Source organism: Jaculus jaculus, chromosome 16 (assembly GCF_020740685.1).
Source record: "Jaculus jaculus isolate mJacJac1 chromosome 16, mJacJac1.mat.Y.cur, whole genome shotgun sequence".
Classification (NCBI taxonomy): domain Eukaryota; kingdom Metazoa; phylum Chordata; class Mammalia; order Rodentia; family Dipodidae; genus Jaculus; species Jaculus jaculus.
Window position 1 is genome coordinate 36,008,293 of NC_059117.1, and position 19,862 is coordinate 36,028,154.

At 45.1% G+C, this 19,862-nt stretch overlaps 1 protein-coding gene across 2 annotated transcripts in view; it reads left to right on the forward strand.

The window, feature by feature from the left end:
- The first annotated feature begins 7,399 nt into the window (after positions 1-7,399).
- The window catches only part of Gpnmb (glycoprotein nmb), a 31,337-nt gene continuing 18,874 nt past the window's right edge, over positions 7,400-19,862 (forward strand). The window contains exons 1-3 of one of the 2 annotated variants that reach the window (XM_045135915.1): positions 7,400-7,526; positions 17,725-17,877; positions 18,726-18,869. In XM_045135915.1, coding sequence (XP_044991850.1) covers positions 7,460-7,526; positions 17,725-17,877; positions 18,726-18,869 — 364 coding nt within the window. In that variant the 5' untranslated portion in view covers positions 7,400-7,459. The remainder of the gene's footprint in view (positions 7,527-17,724; positions 17,878-18,725; positions 18,870-19,862) is intronic. The other variant, XM_045135916.1, reaches the window with a different exon arrangement.

Genomic DNA, 19,862 nt, shown 5'->3' on the forward strand with positions numbered 1-19,862 from the left:
GCCTGGTGCCAGCTCTGGTGAAAGTCGCTGTTCTTGGTGTGTTCCTGGAAATTATGTCTTTAGTCAGTAGTTTTGGATCAAATAAAAGAAAGTGAGTGTTGTAATGCTTGAAATATATATATATATATATATATATATATATATATATATATATATATATACACACACATATATATATGTATGTATATTTCTTCAAAGTTCTATCACCTCAGGGCCACTACACTGAGATCAAGCTTCTAACACATGAACCTTTCAGGGACCAACCACATCTAAACCATGGTAGCAGGTTAAATAAAATATCTTATCACAAGCCAGGCATGGTGGCACATGTCTTTAATCCCAGCACTAGGGAGGCAGGGGTAGGAGAAAAACAAATTGCACCAGGAGTTTGAATTTGCACCTGTTCCTCATGTTGAATTGGTGTTGGACCATACCTCCCAGAAGGCTGAGCAGCCCCTGCCTTTGTGCCCCAGCCATGCACCCTGACACAGAGTGAGCAGAGCTCTCAGCGTAATTCCTCAGCTGGCTGATGTCGCCTGCTGGGACAGGGGTCTGTTCCCCTGCATTCCCTCACCCCCCCCCACATCTGCTCCAGGGTGTTGTTGGATCCATCTGTAGTGCTCATTCTTTTTTGTAGAGGCGAACTTCACATAACAATATTAACTAACCAGTTTAAAGCCAATGCTCAGGCCGAGCACAGCGAGGGGCACCTATAATCCCAGCACTTGGCAGGTAGAAGCAAGAGGATGAGGAGTTCAAGGTTAGCTTCCTTCACACAGCAAATCTGAGGCCAGCCTGGGCTACACAAAACTCTGTCTCTAATTAAAAAAAAAAAAAGAAAAGAATTAAGCAAAAAAAACCTCTGTCTCAAAAAATTAAACTAGGGCTGGAGAGATGGCTTAGCGGTTAAGTGCTTGCCTGTGAAGCCTAAGGACCCCGGTTCGAGGCTTGGTTCCCCAGGTCCCACGTTAGCCAGATGCACAAGGGGGCGCACACGTCTGGAGTTCGTTTGCAGAGGCTGGAAGCCCTGGCGCACCCATTCTCTCTCTCTCCCTCTATCTGTCTTTCTCTCTGTGTCTGTTGCTCTCAAATAAATAAATTTTTTAAAAAATTAAATAAAATTAAGTGAAAAACTTTAATAATGGCATCTTGCACATCCATAATGTGTAACCACCACTTCTACCAATTCCCCAACATTTCCTTCAGTCTGTCCATTAAACAGTCGCTTCCCACACCTCCTCCCCACAGCCCAGGCAACCACCAGTCAGCTGTCTGTTTCCAGGGTTTGGCCTGTTCTCAATAGTTCATATACATGAAATCATGTAACATCTGACCCTTTGTGTCTGTTCTTTCACCTAGCATAATGTTTTATAAGGCTTATCCACAGTGTAATTTATTATCAGTATTTCATTTTTTTAAACATTACTCTTTTATTCATGTGGTTCCCTCTTATCTGGATAGTTCTCTCTCCATGGTTGTTTTGTGTTTAACCAATTTAACTCATCATTCAAAAGCTAAAGCATTTTTAAATTTTTTTTTTAATTTATTTATTTGAGAGCGACAGACACAGAGAGAAAGACAGATAGAGGGAGAGAGAGAGAATGGGCACACCAGGGCTTCCAGCCTCTGCAAACGAACTCCAGACGCATGCGCCCCCTTGTGCATCTGGCTAACGTGGGACCTGGGGAACTGAGCCTTGAACCGGGGTCCTTAGGCTTCACAGGCAAGCGCTTAACCACTAAGCCATCTCTCCAGCCCAGCATTTTTTTTTTTTGAGAACCTCTTCTGTGTTTCTTCCAGCTTCTCTAAACTCCTGTCATTCTATCTATATAACTTAACTTAAATCCTCATACTGATGATGTTCAAGATTGGTTTAAAAGTAATCTAGGGCTGGAGAGATGGTTTAGTGGCTAAGGCACTTGCCTGCAAAGCCTAAAGATCCAGGTTTGATTCCTCAGGACCCATGTAAGCCAGATGCACAAGCTGGTGCATGTACCTAGAGTTTGTTTACAGTGGCTAAAGCTCTGGTGCACCCATTCTTTCTGTCTCTCAAATAAATAAATAAAAATAAAAACTAATAATCCAGAGACTAGGGACATGGTTTAGAGGATAAAGTGCTTGCTGCACAAGTATTCTCACACCTGAGTTCAGAGCTGGAAAGATGGATAAGGCACTTGTACACAGGCATGTGCCCCCAAACACATAGATTTAAAAAAAAATTGGGGCTGGAGAGATGGCTTAGCAGTTAAGCACTTGCCTGTGAAGCCTAAAGACCCCAGTTCGAGGCTCGATTCTCCAGGACCCACGTTAGCCAGATGCACAAGGGGGCGCACTCATCTGGAGTTTGTTTGCAGTGGCTGGAGGCCCTCGCGCGCCCATTCCCCCCCCCCCTCTCTCTCTCTCTCTCTCTCTCTCTCTCTCTCTGTGTGTGTGTGTGTGTGTGTGTGTGTGGTGAGGGAGACTGTTCATATGCTGCTGTTTCCCGCACTAACATCTGCAGGTAATAGAGATGTGAAGGCCGTGAGAATGAGGACCCGGGGCACTGCTGGAGCTGGACTCATGGCCTTCCTTTCATAGCAAGCCTCCTTTTTCCTTTCTGGCCTAGCTCCTTTTCTCAGGCTTCACCATCGCTGATCTCCAATAAGTACACACCCCCAGTGCAGTGTTCAGAAGTATTTTTGGATAATTCACAGCTATCCTAAGTTTACATTCCAATTCCTCCCTTCCTTCCCTCACCATACTTCTCATTCCACCTTCCCTCCTGTGGCCCAAGATTGATTCACGGGCACCAAAGACAGGAACGAGAAAAGGCAGACTCCATGGCTTCCACAGCTGCCCAACAGAGCTGGGGGCAGCTCAGGGGGTGAGCACTTCCTTCCGGGCCCAAGGCCTGGAGAGCCAGCCCTGCACCACGGGAGAAAACCCACACCTGCTCACTGTGTCCATGTCGTACCGCATTCCACACTAACAGTTCAGAAAAGGTGCTGTAGAAAACTACAAACTAGAACTGAAAACACATACTAGTGTAGCAATCCATATTTCCTACTCTTGTTTCTAGCTTCAAGTGGGACCAGAAACTTCATGAGAATAGTCACGACAGCTGGGTGCAGGGGTGCCCTTCCTATGATCCCAGCAACTGGGAGGCTGAGGCAGGAGAATCAGGAATTCCAGATAAGCCTGGCTATATAGTAAGACCCTGTATTGAAAGGGCTAGGCATGGTGGTGCCTGCCTTTAATTGGGAGGCAGAAGTAAGAGGATCACTGTGAATTTAAGGATAGCCTGAGACTACATAGTGAATTCCAGGTCAACCTGGACTAGAGTGAGTGAGACTCTACCTTAAAAAAAATAAAGGATCAAGGGGTGGGGGGCTAAAGAGATGGCTCAGTGATTAAAGGTGCTTTGTTTGGAAAGCCTGCTGGCCCAGGTTCAATTCTACAGTACCCACATAAAGCTAGACTGTAGCAGCAGGAAGAGACGCTCATTCATTCTCTCTTGCTCTCACACTCTCTCTCTTCACAAATAAATAAACATTTTTTAAAAGGGGGGAGAGGGGAGCAAGGGGGAGTAGAAAGAGTGTAGGAGAGGAGAAAGAGTATAGGGATTGGAAGGAAGGGAAGGAGGGAGGGAAAAAAGGAAGGAAGGGATCAAGTGATGGAGGGAGAGAAGGAGGGAGTGAAGGAGGTGGAAAGGAAGGATGGGAAAAGAGAGAAAAATCATGTTAAGCTGGGATTGGGATTTAGCTCAATGGATGTGTACTTGCCTAGCAAGCAAAAGGCCTTGGGATTGGTCGTCAGCACCAGGAAAAAATAAAAATCATGTCAAGGGCTGGAGAGATGGCTCAGCAGTTAACGCATTTGCCTGCAAAATCAAAGGACACAGGTTCGATTCCCCAGTATCCATTTAAAGCCAGATACACAAAGTGATCCATATATCTGGAGGCCCTTGTGTGCTCATCCTCTCTCTCTTCTTTGCTTGCAAATATATATCGGTAGATATATAGAAAAATCATGTCAAAATAACTGCAGCCAGCAATGGAAGACACTTCTTTGCCTACACGTAGCATCCAATTCCTACAGACAGGAAATCAGGTTAAAACTGCATCAGGGCCGGGTGTGGTGCCTTTAATCCCAGCACTTGGGAAGCAGAGGTAGGAGGATCACTGTGAGTTCGAGACTACATAGTGAATTTTCCAGGTCAGCCTGGACTAGAGTGAAACCCTACCTTAAAAAAAAAAAAAAAACTGCAGCAGGGTGATGGAGAGGCTGAAGTAACCAGTGTGCTTCTCCTCCTTTCCTGAAAACGAGGGGGAAACATGTCAGTCGGCTCAAAGCTCAGTCAACTGAGGGAACAAGGAGCTGTAATTACTCATTCATGCAGACAGCAGCCAGACAGGACAGAGCCAGGAACTGCACCCAGCAGAGGTCTCCCAGTCATTTACTAGTGCTTAACTCTGAGCACCGTGACTCTGATTATGACACATGCAAAGCCCACATTAGGGCGAGGCAGTCATGTGGGCCCCTCTCTTTTGAACTGATCTCTTTATCTTGCGTTTATCCTTGCCGGGCTACTCTGCCAGATGTCAAAGGCTGTGTTTCAACAGTTCTGTAAACTTCGGGAAGAATTTCTCTTCACTGTTCCCACCATTCACCTTTCTTTATGAATTTTTTGCCAAGTCACTTTCTGGATAACTGTGGGCAGAGTAAGGGACCCAAAGACGTCCAACCCTGAGCCCCTGAAACCTTTGAACATATTACATGGCAAGCATGGCCGGGGGTGGAGGGTGATGAACGTGTGAGTGGGCCTGAGCAGCCAGGGGCACCTGACGTAATAACAAGGGCCCTGTAAGTCAAAGACAGGGACAGGAGAATCAATGTCAGAATGAGATGAGAGAAAGACTCAACTAGTCATTGCTGGCTTTGGAAATGGAAGGAGACTACATGCCAGGAAGTCTGGAAAGCTTCTAGAAGCTAGAGAAAAGGCATGAAAGAATTCTTCCCTGGAGCCATCTTTCTGACACTTGGTTTGAGCACCATGAAATCCCAAAGATTCTGACTTCCAGAACAGTGAAAAGTGTTGTTTTAAGCCTCCGAGTTTCTGACAATCTGTTATAGGGAGCTAATACAGTAGATGTTTATAACAGAGGACCTAAACTAATTTTTATGATCTCACTTAAAAATACCATTTTGGCAGGGAATGGTGGCACACACCTTTAATCCCAGCACTCGGGAGGCAGAGGTAGGAGGATTGCCATGAGTTCAAGGCCACCCTGAACTACATAGTGAATTCCAGGTAAGCCTGGACTACAGTGAAACCCTACCTCGGAAAACCAAAAAAAAAAAAAAAAAAATTGGGGGGCTGGAGAGATAGCTTAGTGGTTAAGGCACTTGCCTGGAAAGCCAAAGGACTCAGGTTTGATTCACCAGGACCTACATAAGCCAGCTGTACAAGATGGTGCATGTGTCTGGAGTTTGTTTACAACTGCTGAAGGCCCTGGTACATCCATTCAATTCTCTCTATTTGCCCCTTTCTCTCTCCCTCTCTGTCTCTTTCTCTTTCATAATAAATAAATAAATTTTTTAAATACTTTTTAAAAAATACCCTTTTGATGACCAAAATGCTGAGAAGTGACAGTAGAATGTTCAGTGCTGAGACACATCTCTATCACACCCTCCGAGGCTCAGGGATCATTGCAGAAGAGGTGGTGGAGAGAATGTAAGAGCTGGGCTGGAGAGATGACTTAGCAGTTAAGGTGCTTGTCTGTGAAGCCTAAGGACCCAGGTTCGATTAGCCAGTACCCACATAAGCCAGATGCACAAGGTAGCACATGCATCTGGAGTTCATTTGCAGTGGCTAGAAGCCCTGACATGCCCATTCTCACATTCTCTCTATCTGCCCACCTTTCTTAAATAAAGTCTTTTTTAAAAATATTAAAAATATGGGGCTGAAGAGATTGCCTAGTGGTTAAGCGCTTGCCTGTGAAGTCTAAAGACCCAGGCTCAAGGCTCGATTCCCCAGAACCCACATTATCCAGATGCACAAGGGGCGCACACAACTGGAGTTCGTTTGCAGTGGCTGGAGGCCCTGGTGCGTCCATTCTCTCTGTCTTATCTGCCTCTTTCTCTGTCTGTCACTCTTAAATAAATAAATAAAAATAAACAAAAATTTTTTTTTTAAATATTAAAAAGCGAGAAAGAACTGAGCATGGTGGCGCACGCCTTTTATCCCAGCACTTGGGAGACAGAGGTAGGAGGATCACCATAAGTTCAAGGACACCCTGAGACTACATAGTAAATTCCAGGTCAGCCTGGGCTACAGCAAGACCCTACCTCAAAAAATGAGAAAAAAAAAAAAAAAAGTTAAGAGACAAAGGAAGGGGACAAGTGCTTACAATGCTGTCATCCAGATGGACAGGGGCCTTGATGTTCACGACCTCACAGTGGCTGATGTCGCCTACACAAGACCTGAATAATATAAGGGGGAAAATGATGGCATCAAAATAGAGAGAGACTGGTGGGAAAGAAAAGGGATTCAGTGTGTCCCTCCGCACACTGAATTAGGATTTAGGAGCAGAAAAAGGGAAGTATTCAGAGGGAATTATGATCATGGTATATTGTCTATGCTTATAGAAGTTGTCAATAAAAAGTTTTAAAACACCATTTTGAATTGACAATCTCTAAAATTAGAAATGTTAACTGGCGGTTGGGTGGATGGCTCAGTGGATAAAGCACTTACTGCTCAGATGAGCTCTTGATTTGGGGCACGTATGCTTTGAGAGCAGTGCCCGACCTGACGCAGGTTGTTATGAACGCTGTGTGAAATCATAGCTGTCCTTACGCGCTGTGGCTGGTCTGCTGCTGGAGCCTGCGCAGTTGGGCTGTCACGCAGCAGTATGCTGATATTCATGGCTGTCCAAGTCAACTTCAAAGTCTGGAGAAACACCTGGGCCTGTGCGTGCTCTCTGGGAGGGAAGGCACAAGCCTTGGGGGGCCCTGGGTTGCCTGCATTGCAGAAAAGTGCATAGTGGGAGTGGGCTGGGAAGTGACCCTGAGGGACCACAGTACCGGCATCATTGGAGAGGGCGCACAAGGGAAATTTTATGTGGTGAAGAAAATCAAAATAAGACCTTAGGCTAGGAAGTTACTTTTAGACTAGCAAATGTAGTTTTAAAAATCAAACAAAAAAAGGAAAAGCAGTCAATGTGGAGTTACAACATCAAATTAGTGTGCATGTGAAGCGAGGAGCTGCCAGGGTGAGTCATGAGCACATGAGCTGTGAGGGGTTGAATTCAAGAGCAGCAGAACAGATCAGGCAGCCTGCTTAATACATCACATGACCCCGCCCCAGGCCCTGTGCTTCTTTAAGACAGAGGGGGTGCGGCCCGCAGAGCACTGCTGCACCTCCTGGATGGGACTGGGAGGTCAAAGTCAAGCCCTGCTTGTGGGCCTGTGAGAAGTCGGCATGGGATGTCTCTGCCTGGTCCTGGGATTGCTGCTGGCTGCAAGCATGCAGCTCCACGAAGCCAAACGTGAGTGACTGTGTTTCTCAGTTCACTCACTCCCTTTTCTTTTTTTTTCTTTTCCTTTCTTCCTTCCTTCCTTTCTTTTTCTTTTTCTGTTTTTTCTATTTGAGGCTAAGTCTCCTGTAGCCCAGGATGGCCTCCAAATCACTATGTAACAGAGGATGACCTTGAATTCCTGATCCTCCTGCCTCCTCCACCTTTCAAATGGTGGGATTTCAGTTGAGCTGCACCACACCAGGTGTCAGTTAACCCACTTTCTGGCTGTGAGTCCAGCGGTGGGGAGCTGGGTCCTCTTGCCCAGAGCTGGACCCAGCTCGCAGGAAGCGGCCAGGACCTCACTGGGTCCTTCTGCAATTGCCAGATGTGGCTGGGGCAGGGAAAGCCCCAAGTCTTCCAACGGAGACCTCAGAGGAAGTGTCCCCAATCTGCAGGCAGGCTTGCTTCTCCCCAACCCCAGAGGCTCCTGCTAACCCTGCTGATCTCTCCTGAGTCTGGGAGCTGGCATCCTGCGGGGCCAAGGGAGGAGGGCTGGCCCGCCTCTCCGCTCGGATGACAGAGGTTTCTTTGGGAGTTGGAGGAAGAGCTCCCGAATCCATAGTCAGGATGGAGGACCCCTTCCTTAGATCATGCCCCCTTGCCCTGTCCAGGGCTTGGCTGTGCCCATCTGCTCGCAGAGCTAGCCAGCAGGGGCGCTGGAAGGTCCACCCCACCCCCACGTCAGGTGCTGATTCCACGGGTGAGGGTGTAGGCGATCAAGGCCAGCCTTTGCTCAGGTGGTCCCAGTCCCCCCCCCCCCCCCGAAGAGGAGAGGAACTAGCCTGTGGTCTTAACGTCAGCTGCTCAGGCAGTTCTGAGAGAGCCAGGACCTCATTTCTCTGCCTTCCTAACCCGAGACCAAATCCTCGCGTTAGGTCGTCCTGGCCTGGGTGGGGGGGAATCCGACCAGGAAAAGGAGGTGCCACTCTGGATCGGTGGCCCTGAGATTGTGAAGAAGGGGAAATGGGCCCCAGAGCACCTGGAGCCAGGGAGGTATGACACCTAGGGCACCCCTGGAGACTCCCTGTCCCCTATGACCCTGGCTGTGAGTCTGCATCAAGGAGTCTAAACATGGGGACCATGGCTGGCACTGGCTGGTCACCTGTCAGCCTGGCGTGGCGGAGGCGTGGCTCTTCCACAAAGCTCAGGGAAGTCCAGAGGGTCCCAGGTGACCCAGCTGGCCAGGAAAGGAAGCCTGCCGTCTGAAGCTGTTGGTCCTGCCAGGGTTTCCGAATTCGCCTGGGTTCCCTGCCAGCCACCGGGCTGGACCACGAGTGACTGAGTGTCCATTCCCTCATTTACAAAACTGAGCAGCAGTTAAGCCCCTTGGGATCAGCTCGCCAAGATGCTTGGGTGGGAGACAGCCAGTGGGAGTTAGGAAACAGGTCTGCCCTGTGCTCTGCGTGTGCGCCTCGCCCGGGTAGACACGGGGAATGGTAGAGGTGAATTGGCACTAAGTGCTCCCCAAACTACTAAGTGCTCCCCAGCCTGCTCTCGGGGCCTTCCTCCCAGACTGGATCATGTAACTCTGCTCGGGGACTACAGAGTGAGTCAACCAGGTCAGCCTGAAGTCGAGTGAGACCCTCCCTCGGAGAGGAGACAGTGCTCAATGGCTTTCTGGCATTGTCAGTTTGGGAAGAGTTCCCAAGCTCTTAGGCTGTGTAACAAACCCCCGGCATTCTTGGGTTCATCTTGCTCTAGACTAGTCCACCCAGAAGAAACTACTCTGTCAAGGGCTCCCTGTCCTTTAGGAAAAACGAAGCTAGGGAAGGAAGGCCCTGACCATAGGGTACCCAGCAGCCTAGTCCTGCCTCTGCTGAAGGGCAGAGCAGTGCCCAGCTGTAGAGGAGTCTGCCATGCCTGCCTTTACCACACACACACACACACACACACACACACACTCTTTTTGTTCCTGTTAACGTCTGTGTAGTGTGGGGTTTATTCAACTTTTACTTTAGAGCTATTTTAGGTTCCCATGAAATGGAAAGAAACCTAGGTTAGCCCAATGTAAAACACAGTATCCCAAGTAAGATATTGGCATGGACACAGTCCAAATGCAGACAACTTCCATTGCCTTCACAAGTATTCTCAGGCCCGTTTGTAGTCAGATGCATTCCTCTACCCCTACTCCTGAGTCCCTGCAACTACACATCTGCTCTCCGTGTTTATAGTTGTTATTTCTGGAATGTGGGATCATATAGTGTGCAGTCTTTAGGCCTTGGCTTTTCTCCCACCCCCCACTCCCCCCCCCCCGTCCTTGGCAAAGTCCCCTGGAGATTTTTAAAAATTTTTTTTTATTTATCATTTTTATTTATTTATTTGAGAGTGACAGACAGAGAGAGAAAAAAGCAGAGAGAGAGAGAGAATGGGTGCGCCAGGGCCTCCAGCCACCGCAAACGAACTCCAGATGCATGTGCCCCCTTGTGCATCTGGCTAACACGGGTCCTGGGGAATGGAGCCTTGAACCAGGGTCCTTAGGCTTCACAGGCAAGCGCTTAACTGCTAAGCCATCTCTCCAGCCATGGAGATTTATTGAAATTGCTGCATCAACAGTTTGAGTTCTTCCAGATGGGGCTGTGAATATTCACACAAACATATTTTTATTTTATTTTATTATTAATATTATTATTATTATTATTTGATTTTTCAAAATAGGTCTCACTCTAGCCCAGGATTACCTGGAACTCACTATATAGTCTCAGGGTGGCATTAAACTCACAATGATCCTCCTATCTCTGCCTCCTGAGTGCTGGGATTAAAGCTATGTTCCACCAAGCCCAGCTAATCACATATAGATTTCATTTCCCTGGGATGCATGCCAAAATGTGCAGTTGAATGCATGCTCATTAACTGCACGTTGAGTTTTACAAGAAACCTGTGAACGTGCAGTCAGAGTGACTGCAACGTTTTACACTCCTGCCAGCCAGCAATGTATGTGACGCATTTCCCGGCATCCTTCAAGTGGGCTGTCAGAGCTTTTCTTTATTTTTATTATTGACAACTTCCGTAACTGTAGGCCATAAACCATGATAATTCCCTCCCCGCTCACTTTCCCCTTCACAACTCCACTCTTTTTTTTAAGGTTTTTTTAATTGTTTTTATTTATTTATTTATTTATTTGAAAACGACAGAGAGAGAATGAGAGAGAGAGAGAATGGGCGCATCAGGGCCTCTAGCCACTGCAAATGAACTCCAGATGCATGCTCCACCTTGTGCATCTGGTTTATGTGGGTCCTGGGGAATTGAGCCTTGAACCGGGATCCTCAGGCTTCACAGGCAAGCACTTAACCGCTGAGCCATCTCTCCAGCTCACAACTCCACTCTTTATCATATCCTGTCCCCTTCTCAGTCTCTTTTTATTTTGATGTCATCATCTTTTCCTCCTTTTATGATGGTCTTGTGTAGATAGTGCCAGGCATGGACATCCAGGTTTGATTTTAGCTATAGTGTGAGCTCCAGGGAGGTTTCTCTGTGGCTTGAATCCGCACGTCCCTCCTAGCTCCTGGCACTAACATCTTATAGTAGTTACCATTGGCACAGCCTCTGCCAGGCCCTTGTTTCATGTCTTCCTACTATTTTCAAACTGATTCACTTGTGTTTTTCTGTTGTTTGTTTGTTTGTTTGTTTGTCTGTTTTTTGAGGTAGGGTCTCAACCTAGCCCAGGCTGACCTGGAATTAACTGTGTAGTCTCAAGGTGGCCTCGAACTCACAGCAATCCTCCTACCTCTGCCTCCGAAGTGCTGGGATTAAAGGTGTGTGCCACCACGCCCAGCTTCACTTGTTTGTTTTTTTTAAATATTGAATTTTGAAAATTTTTTATGGATGTTGGGTTCTGGCCCACTGATGAAATGTGAGGTGCACACAATCAATTGCTTCTGCTCTTTAGCTCACCTTTAGAGTGTCACATGAAATCTCCATGGGGCAGCATGTCTACTTTAACAAGGTCTAGTATATGCTTTTTTATGGATTATGCTGTTTGGTGTCGAGTCTAAGAATTTTTGTGTAGCTGTAAGTCCTCATAATATCATCTATGTATGCTTAATACTTTAAAAGATTTTTTGTTATAGCATCATAGTTGCACAAAGGCAATGATTGTTGGATTTCCTCAAATATAATGATAATTATGACAATCACCTGGTTTATTTTGTAGCACAGGCTAGCCTCAAACTCATGATCCTCCTGCTTCAATCTCCAAAGTGCTGCCATTATAGCCTTGAGCTACAAGTTCCCAACTCAATAATTAACATTTTGCCTTTTCATAAATTAGCATCCAATTTCCAATATTGTTTTGTTGAATTGCAGCAGCTAAGGTCAAGTGTGCCTTTTCCCCCCCTAAAGGCATATCATGTGCTTAGCTAAATGTATTTTAAATCTGTGTGGCTTGAGTCATCGTCATCATTTTCTTCCCTTCCAGAAGCCCACGTAAAGAAAGCTTAGAAACACTGATGAACTCTTCTTATCACTCTAAACATGTGTATATTTTGGTTGTATCTGGTAATCATTCTAACTCCTTTCTATTTGTTATAATGCAGTGTTGGGAGAGATTCTTAATTATTTTTAATTTTTTGAAAGCCTCTCTTTAGAATCTTGAATCTTGCTGAGAAACTATTTTCTAATTTTGTTTTATATTTGTGTTATTCCTATTGTATTGTTATAATTTAGACTTCTTTTCAAGGAAATTACAGGTTACATATTAAATGGGGAAAATTTATTTATTTACTTCTTTGAGAGAAAAACTGAGATAGAGGTAGAAAGAGAAAGGGAGGGAGGGAAGGAAGAAGAGAGAGAATGGGTACACCAGGGTTTTTAGCCTTTGCAAAGTCCAGTCACATGAGCCACCTTGTGTATCTGGCTTATGTGGGTACTGGGGAATTGAACCTGGGTCCTTTGGCTTCATAGGCAAATGCCTTAACAGCTAACCCATCTCTCCAGCCCTTAATACTTTTTATTGTAGCATTTATTATAAGTACCTTTCCTCCATTTGGTTATTTCTGAGTTTCTTTTGAAAATCGGTAGGGAAAGTAGGCAGACTTCTGTAGGCCTGTTTCTGGGTTCTCTGTTCATTTCACTGATCTGTGTCCATTTTTGTTACTCTTCTTATAAGTTTGTATTTTTTCATCACTTCTGGAACTTAAAATTAGAAGATTCTGGGCATGGTGGTGTGTGCCTTTAAACCCTGGAGGCTGAGGTAGAGGGATCACTGTGAGTTCCAGGCCAGCCTGAGACTACATAGTGAGTTCCAAGTCAGCCTGAACTAGAGTGAGACCCCCACCTCAAAAAAATAATTAGAAGGGAAATATGTGGGAGTTTTTGTGTGTTTTGTTGGTTAGTTTTGTTAGTGCTGAATGGTGAACCCAGGGCCTTGTGCATGCTAAGCAAGCCACATTTCCGTCCCTGAAATCTTTGTTCTGATTACATTTCTGGAAATTCAAACTTTCTCTCAGGATCTGAGGGGAATATTATGAGGAAATGGGGGAAAGAGCTAGTCCTGGGATGAGAAGACACGGCCTTCCCTCTCCACTAGGTTAAAGATGACCCTAAACTGGTCCATCAGTAAGGGAAGGAGCTTGCCTCCTTCCACATGACTCCAAAGTAGTTTTTGTTTTGTTTTGTTTTGTTTTGTTTTTTAGTGATAATCATGTGTCATTCAACATGAGTTTCCTGCTCTCTCTTAGCCTGTGTCTCTAAGCAGGAACACTCTCAGACCTTCAGGACATTTGGGTTTGATTTGAAAGCCTAGAGAAACCAGACAGCAGAGCCAAGGGTAAACACTGGACTCCTCCATGCCTCCTAATGCAGTGTTCTTTCCTTCTTTGTCACCCTGTTGAAAAGGGAACAGTAGGGCTGGAGAGATGGCTTAGCGGTTAAGCGCTTGCCTATGAAGCCTACGGACCCCGGTTCGAGGCTCGGTTCCCCAGGTCCCACGTTAGTCAGATGCACAAGGGGGCGCTCACATCTGGAGTTCGTTTGCAGAGGCTGGAAGGCCTGGCGCACCCATTCTCTCTCTCTCCCTCTGTGTCTGTCGCTCTCAAAATAAATAAATTTTAAAAAAAATTAAAAAAAAAAAAAAGAAAATAAAGGGAACAGTATGCTGCCCTCTTTCTCCTGGCAGACAAGGAGTAGAAGAAAGGCTAATTATAGTTATATGCATTTAATATGGCTTCTCTAAGCATTCACTAAATACCTCATGGTAGGCTTCTTCCATTATCTAAGAGGAGAAGAAAGTATACAGGTTCTAAGCGGTCATGGCCAGACCAAGACACATGACCATATAAACCGATGAGAGAATACTTTAAGATCATGTAGGACTGCAGGCTGTCGTGGGGGTACAGATGGGCTCTGGGCTGTAACAGGATGGCTTGGGTAAGGTACTTATTATCCCATGCAGCAAGTCCAGAGGTAGGCAGGACCACAGTGATGGCTGGACAATGCCACTAGGGCTCTTGTTTCTTTTCAGCTTTCCATTCTGATACCACTGATGTGTTGGCTATTTCCTCAGATTTGTGTTTTCGTAGTTCAATGTGACTGTGACCAGTCCAGGCATCAGAGCATGATGCTGCGTCTCAAATATCAGTTCTGCAATGAAAACAATGGGGTTTGTTCTCACATGTCCGTTTCTGCAAAGGAGGAAAAAGTTCCCAGAACTCCAGTAGCCTTACTTTCAGTTCTCTTGGCCAGGACTTAATCATCTGCTTCTGCCTCACCTGTAAGGAAAGCTGGGAGGCTGAATCTCTGGAATTGTGGTCTGTAATAGCAGAGGATCGCAGGCAGGAAATGGGTGCTGTGTATGCAGTCACCCCATCTGCTCCAAGAGTCAAAGAAAGCAGAGACTACATGACCACCAGAGTCCAAGCAAAAACAAAAGACATGGGCTGGAGAGATGGCTTAGCGGTTAAGTGCTTGCCTGTGAAGCCTAAGTACCCCGGTTCGAGGCTCGGTTCCCCAGGTCCCACGTTAGCCAGATGCACAAGGGGGCGCACACGTTTGGAGTTCATTTGCAGAGGCTGGAAGCCCTGGCGCGCCCATTCTCTCTCTCTCCCTCTATCTGTCTTTCTCTCTGTGTCTGTCGCTCTCGCTCTCAAAAAAAAAAAAAAAAAGACAGCTGTCAATTCAAGATCTGAAGAACTGGAATGTTATAAACTCCAGAGAAGACACTCTGAACAAAACAAAACAAAAAATAAAGTGACATAGACAGTAAGCCAGTAATGGAGATGAAATGAAATCCAAGTATAATTACAAAAAGTACAGGAAAAGTAGGCTGGAGGGATGGCTTAGCAGTTAAGACACTACCCTGCAAAGCCAAAGAACCCAGGTTCAATCCCCCAGGACCCACATAAGCCAGATGCATAAGGTGGCACATGCTTCTGGAGTTTGTTGGCAGTGGCTGAAGGCCCGGGCACACCCATTCTCTCTCTAACTACCTCTTTCTCTGCCTCTCTATAAATAAATAAGTAAAAAAATAAAAATGTATAGGAAAAGTGGTATGTGGTGACACATGCCTGTCATCCCAGATCATTGGAGGTAGAGACAGAAAAACTGGAGTTCAAGGTTATCCTTGATTACATAGTAAGTTCAAGGCAGCATGGGCTTCATGAGACCCTGTCCAAAAAAACCAAGGCCTGGGGAGATGCCTCAGGTTAAAGATGTTTACTTGCAAAGCCTGACAGCCCAGGATTCAATTACCCAAATAAAGCTGCAAATAAATAAATACATACTTTAAAAATAATTAAAAGTACAGAGAAAAAAGAAAGAGGGGTGGGAAATAACAAATGAGATGAATAGAAAATGATAGGATGATAGACTTAAATCCCAGCAAATCTAAAATTACATTAGATATAAATTATCTAAAACCTTCAAATAAAAGTTGAGATTTTTCAGGTTATATTTATAAAAACATAACCAACTATATATAACCCACCAGAAAAAAAACAGTAATAAGATGCTAAACAAACAAACAAAAAGTTTTAAGAAAAGGAAAAAGCTGTATCAGTTAAACACCCAGCATTCGTATCAAAGTAGTCTTCAGAACACAGTATTACCTGGGCAAAGAGAGTCAGTTCTTACTGAAAAGACTTAATAATTCTGGACACTTGTATTCCCAACAGCAGACCTTCAAAGTACATAGAGCAAAAACTGATAGAATTCAAAGAAGAAATAAGCAAATTGATCAACACACCAGAATAGATGATTTCAAGATTCTTCTCTTAATAACTGAAACAAGAAGCAGGCAGAAAATCAGCAGAAACATGGACATTTAAAAAACACTAGCCCTGAGTCGGGTGTGGTGGTGCATGCCTTTAATCCCAGCACTTGGGAGGCAGAGGTAGGAGGATTGCTGAGAGTTCGAGGCTACCCTGAGACTACATAGTAAATTCCAGGTCAGCCTGAGCCAGAGTGAGACCCTACCTCGAAAAACCAAAAAACAAAAAACAACAACAACAACAAAAAAAACACTAGCCCTGACTCGGGAGGCAGAGGTAGGAGGATCGCTGTGAGTTCCAGGCCACCCTGAGATTATATAGTGAATTCCAGATCAGCCTGGCCTAGAGTGAGACCCTAGCTTGAAAAACAACAAACAAGCCCTAACCCTAACCCTACCTTGAAAAATCAAAATAATTTTTTTTTTCCCTTGGGGGTGGAGTGGTTAAGACGCTTGCCTGAGAAGCCTAAGGACTCAGATTTGATTCCCCAGAAACCATGAAAGCCAGATGCACATGATGGCACATGTCTGGAGTTTGTTTGCAGTGGCTAGAAGCCTTGGTGCAACCATTCTCTCCCTCTCTCTATTTCTATCTCTCTCTAATAAATAAATAGTAAAATATTTTTTAAAAGAGTGAAGACAATAAACATTTCTTAAAAAAATTTTTTCTTTGGCTGGAGAGATGCCTCAGAGTTAAAGGCACTTGCTTGCAAAGCCTGATGGCCTAGGTTCAATTCCTCAGTACTCATGTCAAGCCAGATGGATGAAGTGGTACATGTGTCTGAAGTTTGTTTGTACTGGCAGGAAGCCCTGCAAGCCCATACTCACGTTCTCTGTCTGTGTCTCCACCTGTTTCTCTCTCAAATAAATACATAATTTTTTTTAATTTTTAATTTTTAATTTTTTAAATTTTTATTTATTTATTTGAGAGAGAGAGAAAGAGGCAGACAGAGAATGGGCACACTAGGGCCTCCAGCCAAAGCAAATGAACTCCAGATACATGTGCCACCTTGTGCATCTGGCTAACATGGGTCCTGGGGAATTGAGCCTCAAATGGGAGTCCTTAGGCTTCACAGGCAAGCACTAAACAGCTAAGCATCTCTCCAGCCCTTCTTTATTTTTTTTTTAATTTTTATTTATTTATTTGAGAGAGATAAAGAGGAAGATAATCATAAAAAATACACACACACACATATATATATATATAAAATCTTAGGGAAGGTTTTGAGGTAGGGTCTCCTTCTAGCCCAGGCTGATCTGGAATTCACTATGTGGTCTCAGGATGGCCTCAAGCTCATGGTGATCCTCCTACCTCTGCTTCCCGAGTGCTGGGATTAAAGGCATGCACCACCACACCCAGCTTAAAATTTTTTTTTAAATCTTTTGAAGTACACTAAACAGGATCCAAGTTCAAGGTTTTACAGTAGGGTTTTTAAAGCTGTATCTCTTAGCTAACTTAGACGTACTATATATGAGCTTTCCAACAAACATTAGGGCTGGGGGATGGTTCAGCCATTGAAAGCACTTGTTTGTAGGGCCTGACTCTGGGGTCCAGTTCCTCAGTACCCACATAGAGCCAGATGCACAAGGTAGCATATACACCTAGAGTTTGTTTGTAGCCCAAGAGGCCCTCACTTTTCCTCTCTCCTTTTCTGGCAAATAGATAAACAAAAAAAAAAATTTTTTTTTAGTTTTTGTTTATTTATGTGCAAGCAGAGAGAGTGAAGAGAGAGAGACAATGGGTGAACCAGGGCCTCTAGCTGTTGTAAACATACTCCAGATGCATGCCTCACCTTGTGCATCTGGAAAATCAACCTCAGGTTGTTAGGCTTTGAAAGCAAGCACCTTAACTGCTGAGCCATCTCTCCAGTCCAACAAAAATATCTTAAAAGAAAAACTTCATTAATCACTACGACATAAATACTAAATGAGAAATGGAATAGACAAAATAATTCATTTTCTAAATAGGATATCATGAGGTGCTGGGCGATGAAAGATACCCTGGCTACATGAGGGAGCACAGTCAGTTACGTGGGTGGTCTTCTGATGAAAATGAGTGGAATGAAGAACTGTATCCAGTGTGGAAGAGGGGAGATGCAAGGTGGAGGAACTCCTGGAGAGGTAGGTCAAAAGATGGGCTCCGGAAAACTTTTCTCCTTCAGCAAGTCCCATGAGTGATGGCTTCCTGAGTGCCCTGGGAGGGGCAACTGGATTCGGCTCTTTTCTCTTTATCCCAACAGCTACACTTTCTAAGCCACAAAATAACCTTTAATCTTAGCAGTATCCAAGTTTATAGTTCTTAGAACACTTGGAGAATAAGCTTCAAACCTACTGACTAATGTAGGGATGGACTCCTGAAGACCATCACTGGTGATGTTTTTCTATCTCAGGAGTGTGGTTTATCAGAACCTGAATCATTTTCAGGTAAAATACGTCCTTCAGCCACTGAGCTTTGAGATTAAACTCTACAATCTTCTTTTTTCTTTTTTTCTTTTCTTTTTTTTTTTTTCTTTGAGGTAGAGTCTTACTCTAGTCCAGGCTGACCTGGAATTCACTATATAGTTCCCGAGTGGCCTAGAATTTGCAGCAATCCCCCTACCTCTGCCTCCCAAGTGCTGGGATTAAAGGAGTATACCACCACACCCCTACACCCTCACCCCTCCCCAAAGTCTATGAACTTTGAACCCTTGTCTCCTCTATCCAATGGAGTAGTTTTTTGTTATCTTAAGTAAATATTCTTTCAGTGGTTAGAGATTTCTTTAGTCTGATTTATTTTTATTCATTTTCTAGAATGTTGTTCTTCAAAAGCTATAGTATCCAGAAAATAAATGTAAGTGCGTTATAAAGAGGCATGCAGATCCCTCTGTTATTAGCAATGGAATTAAGTTTGCTTTAAGTTCATGTATATGGTGGAAGGCAAGGGAGATGTTGGGTGAGTAAGACCCACCCACCCCCTCCTTTTGCCCCAGGAGGCCGTGTGCAGGCAGTCCTGACCAGCGACTCTCCAGCCCTGGTAGGCTCCAATATCACATTTGTGGTGAACCTGGTCTTCCCCAGATGCCAGAAGGAGGATGCCAATGGCAACATCGTCTACGAGAAGAACTGCAGGAATGGTAAGAAGGCAGTGGCTCCTGGGCCCTACGGAGACAAACACTAACAATGCTCAGGGGCATCCCGCAAGTGAGGGATGAGGCTGCTTCCTAGCCAGCCTCCTCGAACATGAAGTAAGGGCGTGGTCCTACAACCCTCACCCACATCAGCGGCAGCCAGACTTCAGCAAAGGCCACTCTCTGCTGGTTGGAATCCTAGTTTTGTTCTGTTGGGGGGGGGTGTGTGTATGAGTGTGTGTGTTTCATTAGCAAAATAATGAGCTTTGTTAATGTTTTGACATTTACTACATCGCATGCTTCGATTTCCTCCTGTCCACATCATCTTCCCAAACAGTCCCCCTTCGATCCTGCTTAAAAGCAACATCATCAGGTTGGCATGAGGTCAATGGATGAGCACCTGTCTAACATGTGTGAAGCACTCCAGGCATGAAAGAAAGAGAGAGAGAGAGAGAGAGAGAGAAAGGAAGAAAGGAAGGAAAAAAGAAAGGAGGAAGGAAGGAAGGAAAGAAGGGGGAGGGAGAGAGAGAGAGAAGAAGAGGGAGGAAGGGAATGAAAAGAGGGGAAAAAGAATGTAGAGAGATAGAGGAAAAGCTGGGCGTGGTAGCCCAGGCCTTTAATCCCAACACTTGGGAGGCAGAGGTAGGAGTATTGCCATGAGTTCGAGGCCACCCTACGAATACATAGTGAATTCCAGGTCAGCCTGGGCTAGAGTGAGACCCTTACCTTGAAAAACCAAAACATAAAAAAAAAGAAAGAAAGGAAGGAAAGAGAGGAAGGAAGGAAAGAAGGAAGGAAAGAAGGAAGAAAGGAAGGAAGGAAGGAAGGAAGGAAGGAAGGAAGGAAGGAAGGAAGGAAGGAAGGAAGGAAGGAAGGAAAAAAGGACAAAGCAAAACTCCCTGATATTCTCAGACCCAGCTTTTCCTCAGAGTCCGTCAGACAGAGAATATGTTGTCAGCGCTCAGACCTTGACTTTCTTGCTTGAAACTCTTTGACCAC